Source organism: Coturnix japonica, chromosome 20, assembly GCF_001577835.2.
Source record: "Coturnix japonica isolate 7356 chromosome 20, Coturnix japonica 2.1, whole genome shotgun sequence".
NCBI lineage: Eukaryota > Metazoa > Chordata > Aves > Galliformes > Phasianidae > Coturnix > Coturnix japonica.
In genome coordinates, this window is record NC_029535.1 from 939,713 (window position 1) to 954,254 (window position 14,542).

At 44.5% G+C, this 14,542-nt stretch overlaps 2 protein-coding genes across 6 annotated transcripts in view; both read left to right on the plus strand.

Annotated features, from left to right (window-relative positions):
- The first annotated feature begins 316 nt into the window (after positions 1-316).
- The window catches only part of CPNE1 (copine 1), a 42,093-nt gene continuing 27,867 nt past the window's right edge, over positions 317-14,542 (plus strand). The window contains exons 1-2 of one of the 3 annotated variants that reach the window (XM_015881292.1): positions 381-432; positions 2,913-2,963. The gene's annotated coding sequence lies outside the window, so the exon portion shown is untranslated. Of the gene's footprint in view, positions 433-1,190; positions 1,295-2,912; positions 2,964-14,542 lie in introns of those variants that run through there. The other 2 variants (XM_015881291.1, XM_015881289.1) reach the window with 2 other exon arrangements.
- Positions 318-11,953, plus strand: RBM12 (RNA binding motif protein 12). Of its 3 annotated transcripts, none has more exons than XM_015881283.1 (3): positions 318-432; positions 2,881-2,963; positions 7,263-11,953. In XM_015881283.1, exon 3 carries the CDS (start codon positions 7,285-7,287, stop codon positions 9,925-9,927), a length of 2,643 nt encoding a protein of 880 aa, XP_015736769.1. In that variant the 5' UTR covers positions 318-432; positions 2,881-2,963; positions 7,263-7,284; the 3' UTR covers positions 9,928-11,953. The 3 variants fall into 3 exon arrangements, with proteins under 3 accessions (XP_015736769.1, XP_015736770.1, XP_015736771.1); XM_015881284.2 differs by having other exon boundaries at positions 320-432; positions 2,913-2,963; XM_015881285.1 differs by lacking the exon at positions 2,881-2,963 and having other exon boundaries at positions 327-432.

The following is a 14,542-nucleotide window of genomic DNA, read 5'->3' on the forward strand; positions in this document are numbered from 1 at the left end:
GTACCACCGTTAATTTCCAGAAGACTCAGCATATAATCAATATATACTGTTGTACCAGAGCCAACGAATACGCATCGTGCGCTACAAGTTCAGCCCCGAACTTCCCCACCCCCAGCTGTGGTAACCCCGCAGCTCCGCCACACACGCACCTCCCGCCGCCAGGCGCCAGCCGCGCTGCGCATGCGCCATGGCACCGTGCGCGCAGCCGCTCCCGGTTCCTGTCGGTTCGGCCGCCAGGGGGCGCTGTGAAGCCCCGCCCCGCTCCTTCCGCCGGGCCCTTGGCCCCGCCCTTCCCTGGCGGCGGGTGGCGGCGCCGCAGCGAGGCGGCCATTTTGTGGCGCTGCGCGGTCGGTGGCGCTGGGCTCGGCGCGGAGCGGGGCCCGGGGCGGTGTAGCGCCGTTCTTAACCCTTTATTCCCGTACAGATCCCTCGGTAAGAGCGCGGCGACGCCCGGGCGGGCCGGGCCCGCGCCGACTGACCGCCCGCCCCGCGTTGCGGGCTCGCGGCGAGGTGAGGGGAGGGAAGGCCGGGCGGGCGCGGCTGCACGCGGCCCCGCGCACAAAGGGGAGCGGAGCGGAGCGCCGAGCGGGCGTCGCTCTGTGTGGCCGTACAGAGGTTGGGGGCTGAGGCCGCGTCCCCGCACACCGCCTTTCGCCGCGGCCCGCGGAGCCGAGTGGGCAGCTGGGGGAGCGCCGCGGGCACGGCCTGGCCCGGGCACATCGCGGTTGTGGGGCTGTGTGCCGGTGGGGCCGTGTGCCGGTGGGGCCGTGTGCCTGTGTGGCGGCGGGGCCGCGGGAGGTACGCGCCCGGCGGCGCGGGCTGCTGAGGAGGCGGCGCGGGGCCGGGCCCGGGCGGGATTCGCGGCCTCGGGGGGCGGAGCGGGGCGATCTGCCCGTGTCGCTGGGAAGGAGCGCTCTGCTGCTCGCGGGGCCGACGCCGCACCTCCAGGTTCCCCCCCTCTCCGTAAGTGCCAGGGAGACTCTGCGCAGTCGCTTGAGGCCTTTTGTCGTTAGTAAAACAATCAGCTCGGCGGGTATGGCGGTGCTCCCCCCGCATGCGGGCTCTGAACTTTTTTGGGAAAAATCTCTCGGCTCTTGTTTCACCTGACGTTACCCATTCTTCTTAGTGACTTTCTTACCCGTCTCGCAGTGTCGGGGCTAGGCAGGACAGCCGGCTGTTGGCTCCTCCGTGGACTCCTGCGAGGGCCCCGCATCGGGTGTGCCGTGGCGGTGGATGGCGGTGGCTGTTGGCGTGTAGCCCGCGAGGTGTTGTGGAGCCCCGGAGGTGCGCAGAGGTACGGTGGTGGTGTTGTGGGGGTGCCTGCCCTCTGGTCAGTGCTTGCCTCCCTGCTGTGCTCCTCTACGTGGGGTTGACTGGGAAGGACATCTTTAGGAGAGAGATGGGTGCTCTCTGAGAGAATTTGGAGTTGTGAATAGACATGATGTCTTGTGGAAAGTTTAAATGCAGAGCTCTGTACCTTTTCTGAGGTGTGCTGCTTGGTTTGGTGTACGCCGTGTCTGCCCTCATAGCACGTTTGCTTAGTCCTCTGTGGGTCAGCAGCTTGTTGTGGAAAGGGGCTCCTGCAGCGCTGTAGTTGCTGTGCTGGAAGTATCTGAAATGTTTTTTTTTTTTGAAGAATGTTCCTTGTGCACATAGGATTTATCTGTTCCTGGAAGCAGATGTGGTCTTGCACGAAACTGGTTTTCAGGTGGTTATGTTCTTACCTGCCTTGTGAACTACTGATTGAAACTGCAAGATATGAAAGAATATAATTGAATCTCTTCGCTGTAGGATTGCCTGACTTGTCTTAAGGTTGCAATACAAATCCAGTCTTAATTTTTTATACGTGTTTTTAATAAAAATCTGAAAAGTATAGTTGAGTCTTTTTATTTGTAAGCCTGCTGGTAAATGCCCTTGAAGATCTGTGCGTATATGTGCTCGTCTTGATTCTTTCTGCCAGGGAATTTATGGATAGTTTAGCTGCATTTCTTTGTCATTTCATTTTGATAATGATAACAGTGTACTGCATGTTTGGGTTGTCTGAGGAGCAGACAGGTGTTTGTTCTTGGAGTAATTCTTTTATGGGTAACGTTCAGGGAAGGAAATCTTCAGTATGAGATTGCATGTGAAGTGTTGAAAGAGGAGGAGTTTTTCCATTCCTTCTTTAAAATACCAAATATGTGTTGCATTGCAAAATGCTCAGCTCTTTCTCTCTTATTTTTCTACTGAGTTGTAATCCCAGGAAGACATTTTGTACTTTCAAGGATGAAAAACCTGGGTGTTTGGTCGGGATGTGGATTATGAAACTGCAGATTGCCAATGAAAGTACCGTACATCAGCAGGGAGGTCTTACAGCGTGCTCTGTGCAGGTGCTGGCTGGAGGTGGCTCTGAGCGGTGCCTGCTTTCATCTTTTGGCTTCTGGGGAAGGCCTGTAGGGAGATGCTGAGATGTGACTTGTGTTGTTCTGTTGGAATAAGAAAATGTACAGTTGGAGAAAGGACTGCTGGTGTTATTGATGGAGCGAGGGTCTGTGAGAATTTGGAATTGTCTAGTGTTTGCATTCTGATCTTTGCTTTTGAGTGAATTGATCAACTGTTGGAAGTGGGGAAACTTGAAGGACTCTTCAAATGTTTTGTGGTTCTTGCTCTGTTCTTTGCCAAAGGTATATTCACGTCCCGAACTGTACAGGAACTGCAATGCAATTATTGAAATACAGGCAGAAGGTATTAGAAAATGCACTCTTAATCTTGTCTGTTGTATGTCACAGTTCCTTGTGGTGGTTGCAGGTTTGAACTTTCTGTATATGCAGTTCTTTGTGGACTGTTACTGCTGTTGTGTTGCCTGCATTGATTTTTGCCTCCATTTATTCTTTATTGCAGTCTAAAAGTTGGTTTTAATTGGTTGCCCACAGGATTGGCTTGGCTTCTGCTACTTGTTAAGAAAAAAACATCTGTCTTTGCAGGTAAGAGACTTCGAATTGAAGATTTCTTTTTTTATGCATATTGAGTGTATCTTAATAAATAATTGAAGCTTCTGGAATCCCTGACTCAATATGGAAACATTTGGGTCATCCATAGGTGGTCTTTTCCTGTGGACTGCCACTGGTGGTGGTCCTTCTGGCAGCGGTGTGCGCACAGAATAGTTTTCTGTCCTACTCAGGTTTTGTCATTCCATCACTGCGTGGCAGGCTGTAACGCTCTCCCAGTTATTTTGCTCTGTTTGGAAACGTAACTAGTTCTCTGCAGGCTCCAGCTATTGGAGTGTGGAAGCCTATAGTAACTGGCTCTGATTAAGTTTTGCAGAATTTAAAAGTATCAGACAGTCATTTCTGTGCTAATTCAAATCTTTCCTAATCTAATAGGTTAAGTTTAGCATAGAAAAGTAAATGAAGAATAACAATGAAGAAATCCTGCAGCCTGCAGTTGTAGGTATTGCTGGGCAGTCTTAGTGTGGATCTTTTAAAATCTTCCTACAGCTAGAACGTTATTCCAGTTCTTCATCCAAGAACTGCTGGATAGATTGTGTGTGCCATATAGGTTTTGTGCATTAATGCTCCAGGGAACAAATTGAATCTTCTAAACCTGCCTTGATGTGAAAAGAGTCATGCATCTTGAAATGGTGCTCTCAGGTTAATAGTGTCAGTTCATGCTTGTGACCCAGCTCTCCTGCTTGTTTTACTGACCAGCACGTAGGCGGAAGTAACATTGCCGTCTTGTGCACTCTTCTCTAGTCTAACATCAGCGTTCTAAGAGCATGTTGAAAATGCTGTCTGTCAAGATTCATCAAATGACTTGGGTTAATTGTAGGGAGGTGTTTACTTTCCCCTTCTGACCTCGCGTTGTTATTGGAGGTGGCTTGTTCCTAGCATAACTTTGGGATACAGACTCTGCAAGAAAATCTCAGGTACGTGAATAACAGTGAAATAGCTGAGGAGGAGCAGCTCTGACAGCCTGGCATGGTGCCTGGCAGCGGGCACAATCCCTTCTGGCTGATGCTGTCCCTGCACCCATGTTGCTCTTTAGGAAGCGAGGATGGCAGTACATGAGCAGGCTGTGCTGTTATGGTTAGTGTGAAAGTTGGCACAAGTCGCTTATTGTCTCTTAAGTGCACCTTGAAATAAATCTGACCTACAGATGTGGAATTTGGCCCTTTTGTTACTGTCTTATGATTTTTTTTTCCTTCTTTAAACCATAGAAGCGAAATTAATGCTTTTTTTTTAAAGCACTGAAATCCTTATAAATTTTGCAGCAGTTATGTTTTGAGTTAATAAAATACTTATTGCCAGAAATATTTGACTTAGCCCTTAATTTTTTATTTATGTCATGCCACCATTAGCTTTTGCTTAATACTGAGCACTTGTTTTGTATCGCATGTGGAATTAGTTAGGCTGAGGTCATTACCACTGGTGTTTTCGGCAAGTCTGTTCCTAAGCAGCTATTTGTGGTGTTCTGGCAGTAACTATATAGTGAACCTAAATAGCGTGCTTAGTAACAAAACTTGGATACTTTTTATCACTTCTAATGAAGTTTGGAATATAATGTGAGACTGAGACACTTATGTTACCCCTGAAGCTTTATAAATCTTTGAATGCTTGAAGTCTTCAGAGTTCTTGCTATAGCCTTATCTGTTAATTTGCCTTCTGGGCTGGGTTCCCAGAACCACCAGGAAACATGGCTACCTGCAGGCTGTCAGCTCTGACCGTGTGCCTTCTGCAGCAGCGCATCTGGAAAGGCAGTTTGCTGATGTTTTACTCTCAGCTGTGTCAGGTTGTTGTAAGGAAGTGACCACAAGAAAGTAATCTTCCACTAAACAGGAGAAACTTGAAGTGTGAGTTGTGATGCTTAAAAAGCTTCGGAAATGAATTCCTTTGTGTAACACAAAAAATACAAGTTTTACTGTTAGCACAATTACTATCCTGGTTTTCAAAGTGTAGATGCTAAACAACGGATATTTTGATACTGCTCGGTTGCCTAGTCTAGTTAGATCGTCTGATCGTCTAGTTAGAAAGCGATCCTGTAGCAAATTGAGGTAATGAATGTTTTGCAATTGCAGTTAGTGTGGCTTCCTTCATGTATGCAGGATTTTCCTTTTCACTTCAGCTTCAGAGATGGCTGTTGGTATACTGGGCAAATTGAAAACTGCAGAATCACTGAAAAATGCTGCAGCTTTAATAGCGCAAAAAGCCTTGTGTGATTTCTTGGATGTGTGCTTAGCATAGGTAGTTCCTGCTTTGTTCTGTTTATTTTTCACACAGACCACTTTCTTGTTGCTGCTGGAAGATGATTGAGCAGTGAACATTATTAAATATAAGTGTGCCCAGAAGAGATGGATGTCACGTGTTTTGTTAGTTACCTTGCAGGGAGTAGGGAAAGTTGGTTTTCAAAAACGAATCTTTGAGGCTGAGTGTGTATTTTTCTGTTGCTGCACCACCCTGATGAAGTAGTGGGTTTCCTGATGGTCTGTAGAGGTTGATTTGATTTGTCACATTTTCATATTGATTGTGGAAGCTGAGTTCTCTTGCTCAGGTTGGCCCGGATGAGGGATCAGGCGCTTGTTTGCAATGGGTGCAGCCACAGAGCTGACACTTTGCTGGGGGCTGCTGTGCTGTTTGCTTGAGGGACAGGAGACCTCCTTGCCTGGCTCCTGTCCTGTGATGCTGTTTCACAAGGTTGTTTGTGTGTGGGAGAGGTTAACTCTGCTTGATGGGCAACAAAAGTCCTTTACTCCGTTTGAGTAACCTGAAGTCCTGTCATGCAAACCAAAGAATTGCTTATTTTGTGTAGAATAATTAATTTCATTAAGTACTGAGTTCAGCCATATGTCATGTTAAATTGTTGGATAATGGCTTCATCTAGTAGTTCAGGATCCATTTCAGGTGCTTTTATGCTAAGCTTGCTGGAAGGCTTAGGCATGCAAACGTAGCTGGATGAAATCTGGCTGTAATGCTGGGATGCTGTACTTAAGGAATATCAGTGCTGAGCACTCGCCCTCAGTCGGTCAAACTTTGTTGTGTTGCCAGAAGAGGGTCTCTTTGGTGGTGCTCTGCCTCCTGGTGTTGCATTGTGTCATCTGGTTCATTCTCGACTTCAAAGACCTAATGAGTATTCTGACGCCATTTATATGTGACTAATGGAAGCCTTAGTGCTCTTGCATACAGTTACTGAACAAGCCTGTATTCTGGGAGGTCAGAAAGAGGTGAAGTGGTTCAGATGGAAACGAGGTACTGCTGGGAGTGTTTAGAGTAAGAGTCTGCCTTCTGAACTGGTGGATTAGTGTGTTGGTATTGTTATGATGCTTTTAGAGGCTTGAGAGAAGGCATGTTGAGAATAAGTGAGAATTACCTTGTTTTCTTCTTATCATGAACTTTTGATGCAACCTCAGGGGGTCGGGATTTATGTTAATCTTCCACTAGCCTCAGTTGGAGAGCTGGAAGTAATTTACTTGTGCCAGAGACTGAAAGTGTAATCTTAGACAGCGTGTCAACAACTATTAAAAAGTTACTCCTTCATTCTGGAAGGTTTAAAGGCCAGCTGTCTAGCTAGGAGATGCATACAAGTTAATCTAGTTCAGGTGTGCTCTGGGAAGTCACAGAATGTCTTGGTCCAGCTTACAGCTTCTGGTTTTACTGTCAACTAGACCTGCTTTTTGTAGGAGAAAAATCTGGATGGCCCTCATCAGGATGTGTGATTCACACTCCTATCCATGCTGAGTTTCTGTTCATAACTTGCTGTGTATTCTCAGCCCTTATCAACTGGCAGGAGATAAATTCCCTCCCTAAATGGAAAAGAGAACCATTAATTGCCCGTAGTAGTGCAGAAATGTTGTCAGTCTCTTTGCCAGGTACAGTGAATACCTTATCAGTTATATCAGTATGCTAATTTGACTTTGTTTGCTTGGGTAAATAAATGTTCCATTAAATATTCAGATATGGATATGATACTTCTGATCTTTGCTGTTCCCCAGGTGCGTTTTTTTTTCCCTTTGGTTATAATTTTCACTTTTTGCACTGATACTGGTGGGTCTTGGTGTAAGATATTTTGGAATTTCTAGTGCAAAATGTACACGAATTAAGTTGGTTAATGCTTAATACTTCAATCTGTGGGAAGTAAACATGAACAAGGAACTTGGAATATGAACATGCTTAATTTTTACAAGATGTTGTTAGGAGTATGTAAACAAATATAGTAGATGGTGTCTGTAGGTAATTGCATGGTGCCATAAACAGTAGTCTGACATAGCCGTTGCCTTTTCTCATCTGCAGGTGTGTGTTGTTTCAGCGCAGCATGGCTGTGGTCATCCGCTTGCAAGGTCTCCCGATTGTGGCGGGGACCATGGACATTCGCCACTTCTTCTCTGGATTGACCATTCCCGATGGGGGCGTGCATATTGTAGGGGGTGAACTGGGTGAGGCTTTCATCGTTTTTGCCACTGATGAAGATGCAAGGCTTGGTATGATGCGCACAGGTGGTACAATTAAAGGGTCAAAAGTAACGCTGTTACTGAGCAGTAAAACTGAAATGCAGAACATGATAGAGCTCAGCCGTAGACGTTTTGAAACTGCTAATCTAGATATGCCGCCAGCAAATGCTAGCAGGTCGGGACCACCTCCTAGTTCTGGGATGAGTGGAAGGGTTAACTTGCCTACTACTGTACCTAACTTTAATAATCCTTCTCCTAGCGTAGTAACAGCTTCTACTACTGTGCATGAGAGCAATAAAAACATATCCACATTTTCTACTGCCGGTATGGGGACTGCACCTCCAAATCTTGGGAGTTCTTTTGGTAGCCCCACGTTTAGCTCAACTATACCCAGTACAGCATCCCCGATGAACACAGTACCTCCTCCACCGATCCCTCCCATTCCAGCTATGCCGTCTTTGCCACCAATGCCTTCTATTCCTCCAATTCCTGTTCCTCCTCCCGTACCCACATTGCCTCCTGTTCCTCCGGTTCCACCAATACCCCCTGTGCCCCCAGTACCCCCAATGACACCTATACCTCCCATATCAGGAATGCCTCCTCTGAATCCTCCGCCTGTAGCACCGTTACCCACTGGAATGAATGGGTCTGGAGCAGCAGTGAATATGAACAGCGGCTTGAATCCATTGTTTATTGGTCCCATGAATCCTGTAAATCCTATCCAGATGAATTCTCAAAGTAACGTCAAACCAATTCCAATCAATCCAGATGATTTATACGTCAGCATTCACGGAATGCCCTTTTCTGCAACAGAAGCCGATGTGAAAGAATTTTTCCTTGGGCTCCGTGTGGATGCGATCCATATGCTGAAGGATCATGTAGGTCGAAATAATGGAAATGGACTAGTCAAGTTTTTTTCTCCTCAAGATACATTTGAAGCACTGAAACGAAACAGAATGCTGATGATTCAGCGGTATGTTGAAGTTAGTCCTGCAACAGAGAGACAGTGGGTGGCTGCCGGAGGCCACATAACGTTCAAGCAAACCATGGGCCCCTCTGGACAACCACACCCTCCTCCTCCACAGCCTCATCCTAGGTCCAAATCTCCCAGTGGACAGAAAAGGTCACGGTCGCGATCTCCCCACGAACAGGGTTTCTGTGTTTATTTGAAAGGTCTTCCCTTTGAGTCGGAGAACAAGCATGTGATAGATTTTTTTAAAAAGCTGGATATAGTTGAAGACAGCATCTATATTGCTTATGGACCTAATGGGAAAGCAATTGGAGAGGGTTTTGTGGAGTTCAGGAATGAAGCTGATTACAAAGCAGCTTTGTGTCATCATAAGCAGTACATAGGGAATCGTTTTATTCAAGTTCATCCAATTACTAAAAAGGCAATGTTAGAAAAGATAGATTTGATTCGTAAAAGGTTGCAGAATTTCAACTATGACCAGAGAGAGATCATCATGAATGCTGAGGCAGAGTCAAGCTCACCAAAATTGTGTGCGCATATATCTAATATTCCATACAATATAACCAAAATGGAAATTCTTCAATTTCTAGAGGGACTGGCGGTAGAAGAAAACTCTGTACAAATTCTTGTTGATAATAACGGGCAAGGTTTAGGACAAGCGCTGGTTCAGTTCAAAGCTGAAGACGATGCTCGTAAAGCAGAGCGTTTGCACCGTAAAAAGCTGAATGGAAGAGATGTTGTGTTACGTTTGATTACTGTAGAAGAAATGAGAGATATTGAGAGAAACCCACCGTCTCAAGGGAAAAAGATCCTGAAAATACCACTACAAGGAAACACAGCTGTGCCGGGAGCACAGCCCCCCACTGGGGATGAGCATCCCTTCTTGGGAGGAAATCCTAAAGATGCAAACAACGGTCCTCCATTCAGTTTCCCCGGTAACTTCAGTGGGTCTGGCACGTTTGGTCCTCCTCTGCCGCCACCTGGGATAGGTGGCTTTCCTGATGCTAGGCCGGGAATACCTGCGGTCGCAAGCGCTGGTTTGCCTGGTGCGGGTATTGAGGTCCCAGGTTTTGCAGGTGGTCCTGCTAATTTGAGTGGACCATCGAGTTTTGGAGGGGGCCCTCAGAGTTTTGGTAATGGTCCTGGCAACTTAAGTGGACCCCCTGGCTTTGCTGGTGGTCCTCCAGGAATTGCTGGCAGTCTTGGGCATTTAGGTGGGCCTCCCGCATTCGGACCCGGACCGGGAAATATACATATTAGTGGACCCCCAGGTTTTGGATCGGGGTCTGGGAAGCCAGGACCAACTGTCATTAAAGTGCAAAATATGCCCTTCACTGTTTCGGTGGATGAAATTTTGGATTTCTTTTATGGTTACCAAGTGATCCCTGGTTCAGTGTGCTTAAAATACAATGAAAAAGGCATGCCCACGGGAGAAGCGATGGTTGCGTTTGAGTCTCGTGATGAAGCGATGGCAGCAGTTGTTGATTTAAATGATAGGCCTATAGGCTCAAGAAAAGTAAAGCTTGTTTTAGGGTAGCTGTTAATATGGAGTAGTTGTAGAATAGGTATTCATAGTGCTGTGATAAATGCATCTGGATTGGTTTTTATAGTATTTCCAGGATAGAACCTGTGGATTGTTTAAATTGTAAACCAGACTTGTTTTGATAAGGCAGAGCACTGTGTTAGCCGTGATGGAAGAAGCACTGCAAGGATACACGTGCAGTGGATTTTCCCGTGCAAATGCGTGGAGAAGGTAGGCAGGTTATTTTTCATCATAGAAGTCTGGTGAGCTATGCTGGACACAGTGCTTATCAAGGAACCTCGGCTGGTTTTTTGTAGTTTCGGATAAGGGAAATAGATGAAGTCAGTGAAGCTCTTCAGTGAGTGCTCTTGCAAGCCATTGTAAAATAGATAGCTATTCTAGATTTGGTTAAAAGCTGGCTGAATTTGCTTTGTTTACAGGTCAAAGCTTTGTTTAAAGTTCTGATTTTACTCTGCAACTGAACGAATTCTGAGTGTACACAGATTAATTGTTTTGTGTATGTATTTTTATTTTTTCCAAGATTCTCACTGTGTGAACAGTTGAATTATGCCCATTGCTGATGTGTCTACCAAACTAATTCCTATAAGTATGAGCGGAATTGTTCTGTAAAATTCAAGCTGTTCTTTGTGGAATAACCTTTAGTTATTTATATATTGCAATTATAACTGTGCAGAATAAGACTTTTGCCACGAGCATAGCTAACCTCGAACATTATGAGTTTTATAGTACGTTTAAAACATTTGCAGTAGAAGTAACAACTTGAAAATGCTCATTATTGTTTAAGTAGCTTGATTTGTTAGGATCACATGAATCACTTGGGACAGGATCTTTGGCACTAGCTGGATACTGATGTTGTATTTCTCACGTGTCTCTTGATCTCCTTGCATAGAGGCTCTGCTAAGAGAACCAAAGCGGTGATTATTAGTTGAAGATTGGAGTCCAGCTAATGCTTTAAATTAGTTTATATGTGAAAGAAACTTTCATCTTCAGCAACTCTGTCATGAATTACTGCTATGGGTGAATTGAGAGATAAAAATTTATTTTTCTCCAAAACTTGAAGATATGGAGTTTACTATATATTTTTGCAATAAACTTGTGCTGTTGTTGTATTCCGAGTCTGTAAAGAGTTGCGATTTTCTTTGCTGTACAGTAAAATCCTTTCATGGAAAATTGGAAAGGAAAGAATAACACAAGTGACAAGTATAGAAATTTTTGGTTCATCCTCGCTTGGCGGATGATAAGTTTTTCAGATTGGGGCATTGCCTGAAAAATCCCACTGTTCCCTGCAAATCATTGTACTTAAACATAGCAATCCTTAAACTGGGATTTTTTTTAATTTATTTATTTTTTTTGTTTGGATTTTTTTTTTCCTATCTTTTTTCATTATTACTTTTGGACAAGGAAAAACAGTGCCTTTTGGTGTTGCCTATCATGGAACACTGAAGTGTATGGTCTGGCAAAATTGAGAGGTGCAAGTGGCAACAGTTTTATTCCCGTGGTGTGTAGGAGAGCTTTGGAAACCTGTGCGGCGCTGCATCCTGAGAGGATTCCCCAGTACAGGAATGTGTGGAAGGATTGTATAAAGGTGCACTTCAATGAAGAGGCGGTTGCATTACACAGATGCTTCTGTAATTCATGAGCATAATTTTGTTTTGAGAGGTTACTAGGTGGTCCCAACTTTGGAACAGTCATGTGATTTGTATATACTGTTTAAAATTAAGCCTCCTGTTAATAAAGCTGTCTGTCTCTGAAGCTTCATGTTATGCGTTTCCACAGTCTTTGGGAGTAATGTTTCAACAGCAGATCTTTGTTTTTGTTTTTTTTCCTCTTTGAAGGTCTGAAAGTACTCTTGCTGATGGTGGAAAGATGTGTGATTAGGAGTCAAGCTTTTCAGTTTCTTTTTAAAATTTTGCTCTTTGTTTTTTAAACAACTTTTATTAAAGTTTCATACTCTATTGGATTTATTTGGGTGCTTGTTTCTTCGTGTTTCACATTAGAATAAAATGACCGAAAAGGAAAACTTGGCTTAATTGTTCACAGAACTGCTTTCAGATATTTTAGTGTGTGTTGATTTGCGGAAACTGGTAATAACTGCTTTCCAAGTTCAAATGAATCACAGCAATGCTTACCTTGTTGTGAAATGTCATTAAACTACAGGTGTCTGGAATTAGATGCACAGTTTTGTGTTACTTTCTTTTGATTTTGTGTCTCTTGATCCTCTTGGTAACAGATACAGGGTCATTGGTATTTGCATTAGACACGGCGTGTTCTGTGTCACATGCTTTGTTGTGTGCCTTTTCCTTTGGGCTTTCTGAAAGAGCAGGTTTATTTTGGAAATCATCTTCTGATTCTTGATTTGCTGTATAGTCTGAAGATGTTTAAATACTTGTCTTAAAACAGACAAACCACAAAGTAAGCGAATACAAAAATCTGTTGGTGTTGGTGGGAACGCAGACACGGATGGAATGCCGCAATGGAGGATTTGGGGCAAGAAGCAGGCTCTTCATTTCCCAATAGCTGGTGCTCTTTTATTTTATAGTGTAAATCAGGAATGTTGCAGACTCTTGAAGTGGGATGCCCTAGCATCTGTACGATTTCAGCATGCAGTATGAACAGTGTAACTGCTGCCCAAACAGTTCCAGTTGATCTTTTAAAATGCAAACAGAGAAAAGCTGGCTATTGAGTGTCATCTGCAAATATCGAAAGTTTGCTGTAACAGCTCACTTTCATGGTAGAAGCATGAAACGTAGTGTTAAACTGTGGAGGATACTCTGCTTTTAACGGATTTAATACATTAAATTTTTCATGTATGTAAACATCTGCAAAGAAACAGCCTTAAATAAGGGACTCTGAGATCCTGGCTGTGCTGTGCAAGGTATGTAAGTGCATTCGCATATGCTTCCTGGCTGTTTTCTAGTGGGGATAGCAGTAGAAAGAATCAGCTGATGGGTTCTACTTAAATCAACAGCTGCTGTGGCTTTGATGCCTGGAGTGCCAAGAGCGGCTGTCCTGGGCCTGGTTGGCACGTGCAGTCACTGAAACTGCTGTTGCACCTTCACGTTAAGGAGATACTTTGACCTGTGTTATTTAGGTGGCTAAGCTGGCATTCTCAGCAGTTCCTTTAAGTGCCAGGATCTAAGCACTGCATGTAGAAGTGAGTGACGTGGCATTACATACTTACCATGTCAAAAACCATGTGCATTCAACAGAGAGCATCTCTTTCACGAGAAAGAGCATGACTATTATAAATGATTCAGCAATTAACTTGTGACCTACATGTAAGAATTTTAACAGCCAGACGACAGTGTAACATTGAGCTTCCCAAGTTTTCAAGCAGTTGCGCAGATTTTACAATCATATTATTTAAACAAAGCTAAAATCTGTAATTCCACTGGTCAAGCTTTGTCAGTAAAGAGCTGCTGTTAGTGTTATTGTTACGTTTTCAGCATAGGCTTCTTAGAAACTTGGGGCTTTGCAGGTTTTAAGAAAAGGGGAAGCTGCTTTCTAAGATGTTCATTTCATAGCATTTAATTGAATGTCTGGTCTAAATTTGTTGTGAGTGGAAAGGAAGATTGATGCAAAAACAGAGGCTGGATTTGCTTCAGTTGGTGTTGAGGGTCTGCTTTCTAAAGAACGTCCCTGCTGGTCAGTTCTGCTAAACTGGATGGGCTGTCCTTAACAAAGTTGTTTCCTGCACAGAACCACGATTTTCTGTGAGGCTGTGTTGGTGCCATGAAGACTGCAGAGCCTTGGGAAGAGAATTATGTATTTCTTCCTGGTTGCACAGACATGCGTCGTGTGCTAACTGTAAATCATAACATTGGTGGTCTTCCTCAGTCTATTCATGGGGAGGTTCCAAAGCCAAGTGCAGCGGTGAGTGCTGCTGGGCCTCACTTCTTGTTGAGATCTTTGCGCCTCTGAACCGTGCTGGCCTTCCAGCCTACAAAAAGGGAACAACTAGATGTTCTGAACCTCTTAAAGCCACTGTTTGGGCTGCAGACCACTCATTGAGAGCAGGTGTTTCTGGATAATCATTCGGATATATGGGTTAGACCTTATCCTGTTTCATACAAAGACCAGTGCAAACAAGAAGTCAGCTTCTAACTTTGGTGAAATAATTGTTGGAAGGAACTGAAACTGGACTGGCATAATAGAAAATAGTCACCTTAAATTCTGTTTTTGTGAGAGGTTTTTCAGAAACAATTCCTTGGGCCTGGAAGCAGTGTTGCTGGAAAAATGCTTGTCTTTGTCCCATTGCAGGTTTGCTGATGCTGCCGTGTGTTCTGTGGGCGTATGGCTTGCATGGCTTTGGGATAACTGCAATAGTCTGTGTATGGTTAAATGGCTCTTCCTCTGCCGGGAAGAGGAAGCGAAACTGTCTGATAAATGCTGCTGAAGGAACAGTAACCTCAAGGGAGCTTTTCATATTGGTTTTCAGCGGTGAGAACGTGATTATTGGTGAAAGATTTGGCTTTCCCACAGAAAGAAAATCAATTGGTGGTATGTATTTGACTAAGGCTTGCGGCGGCGTACTGAGCTCCCTGCTCTCTCGCTAACTTTTATGATCAGGTAGGTATGCTTGCTCCAGCTTGTTTTCTATATGGATGAC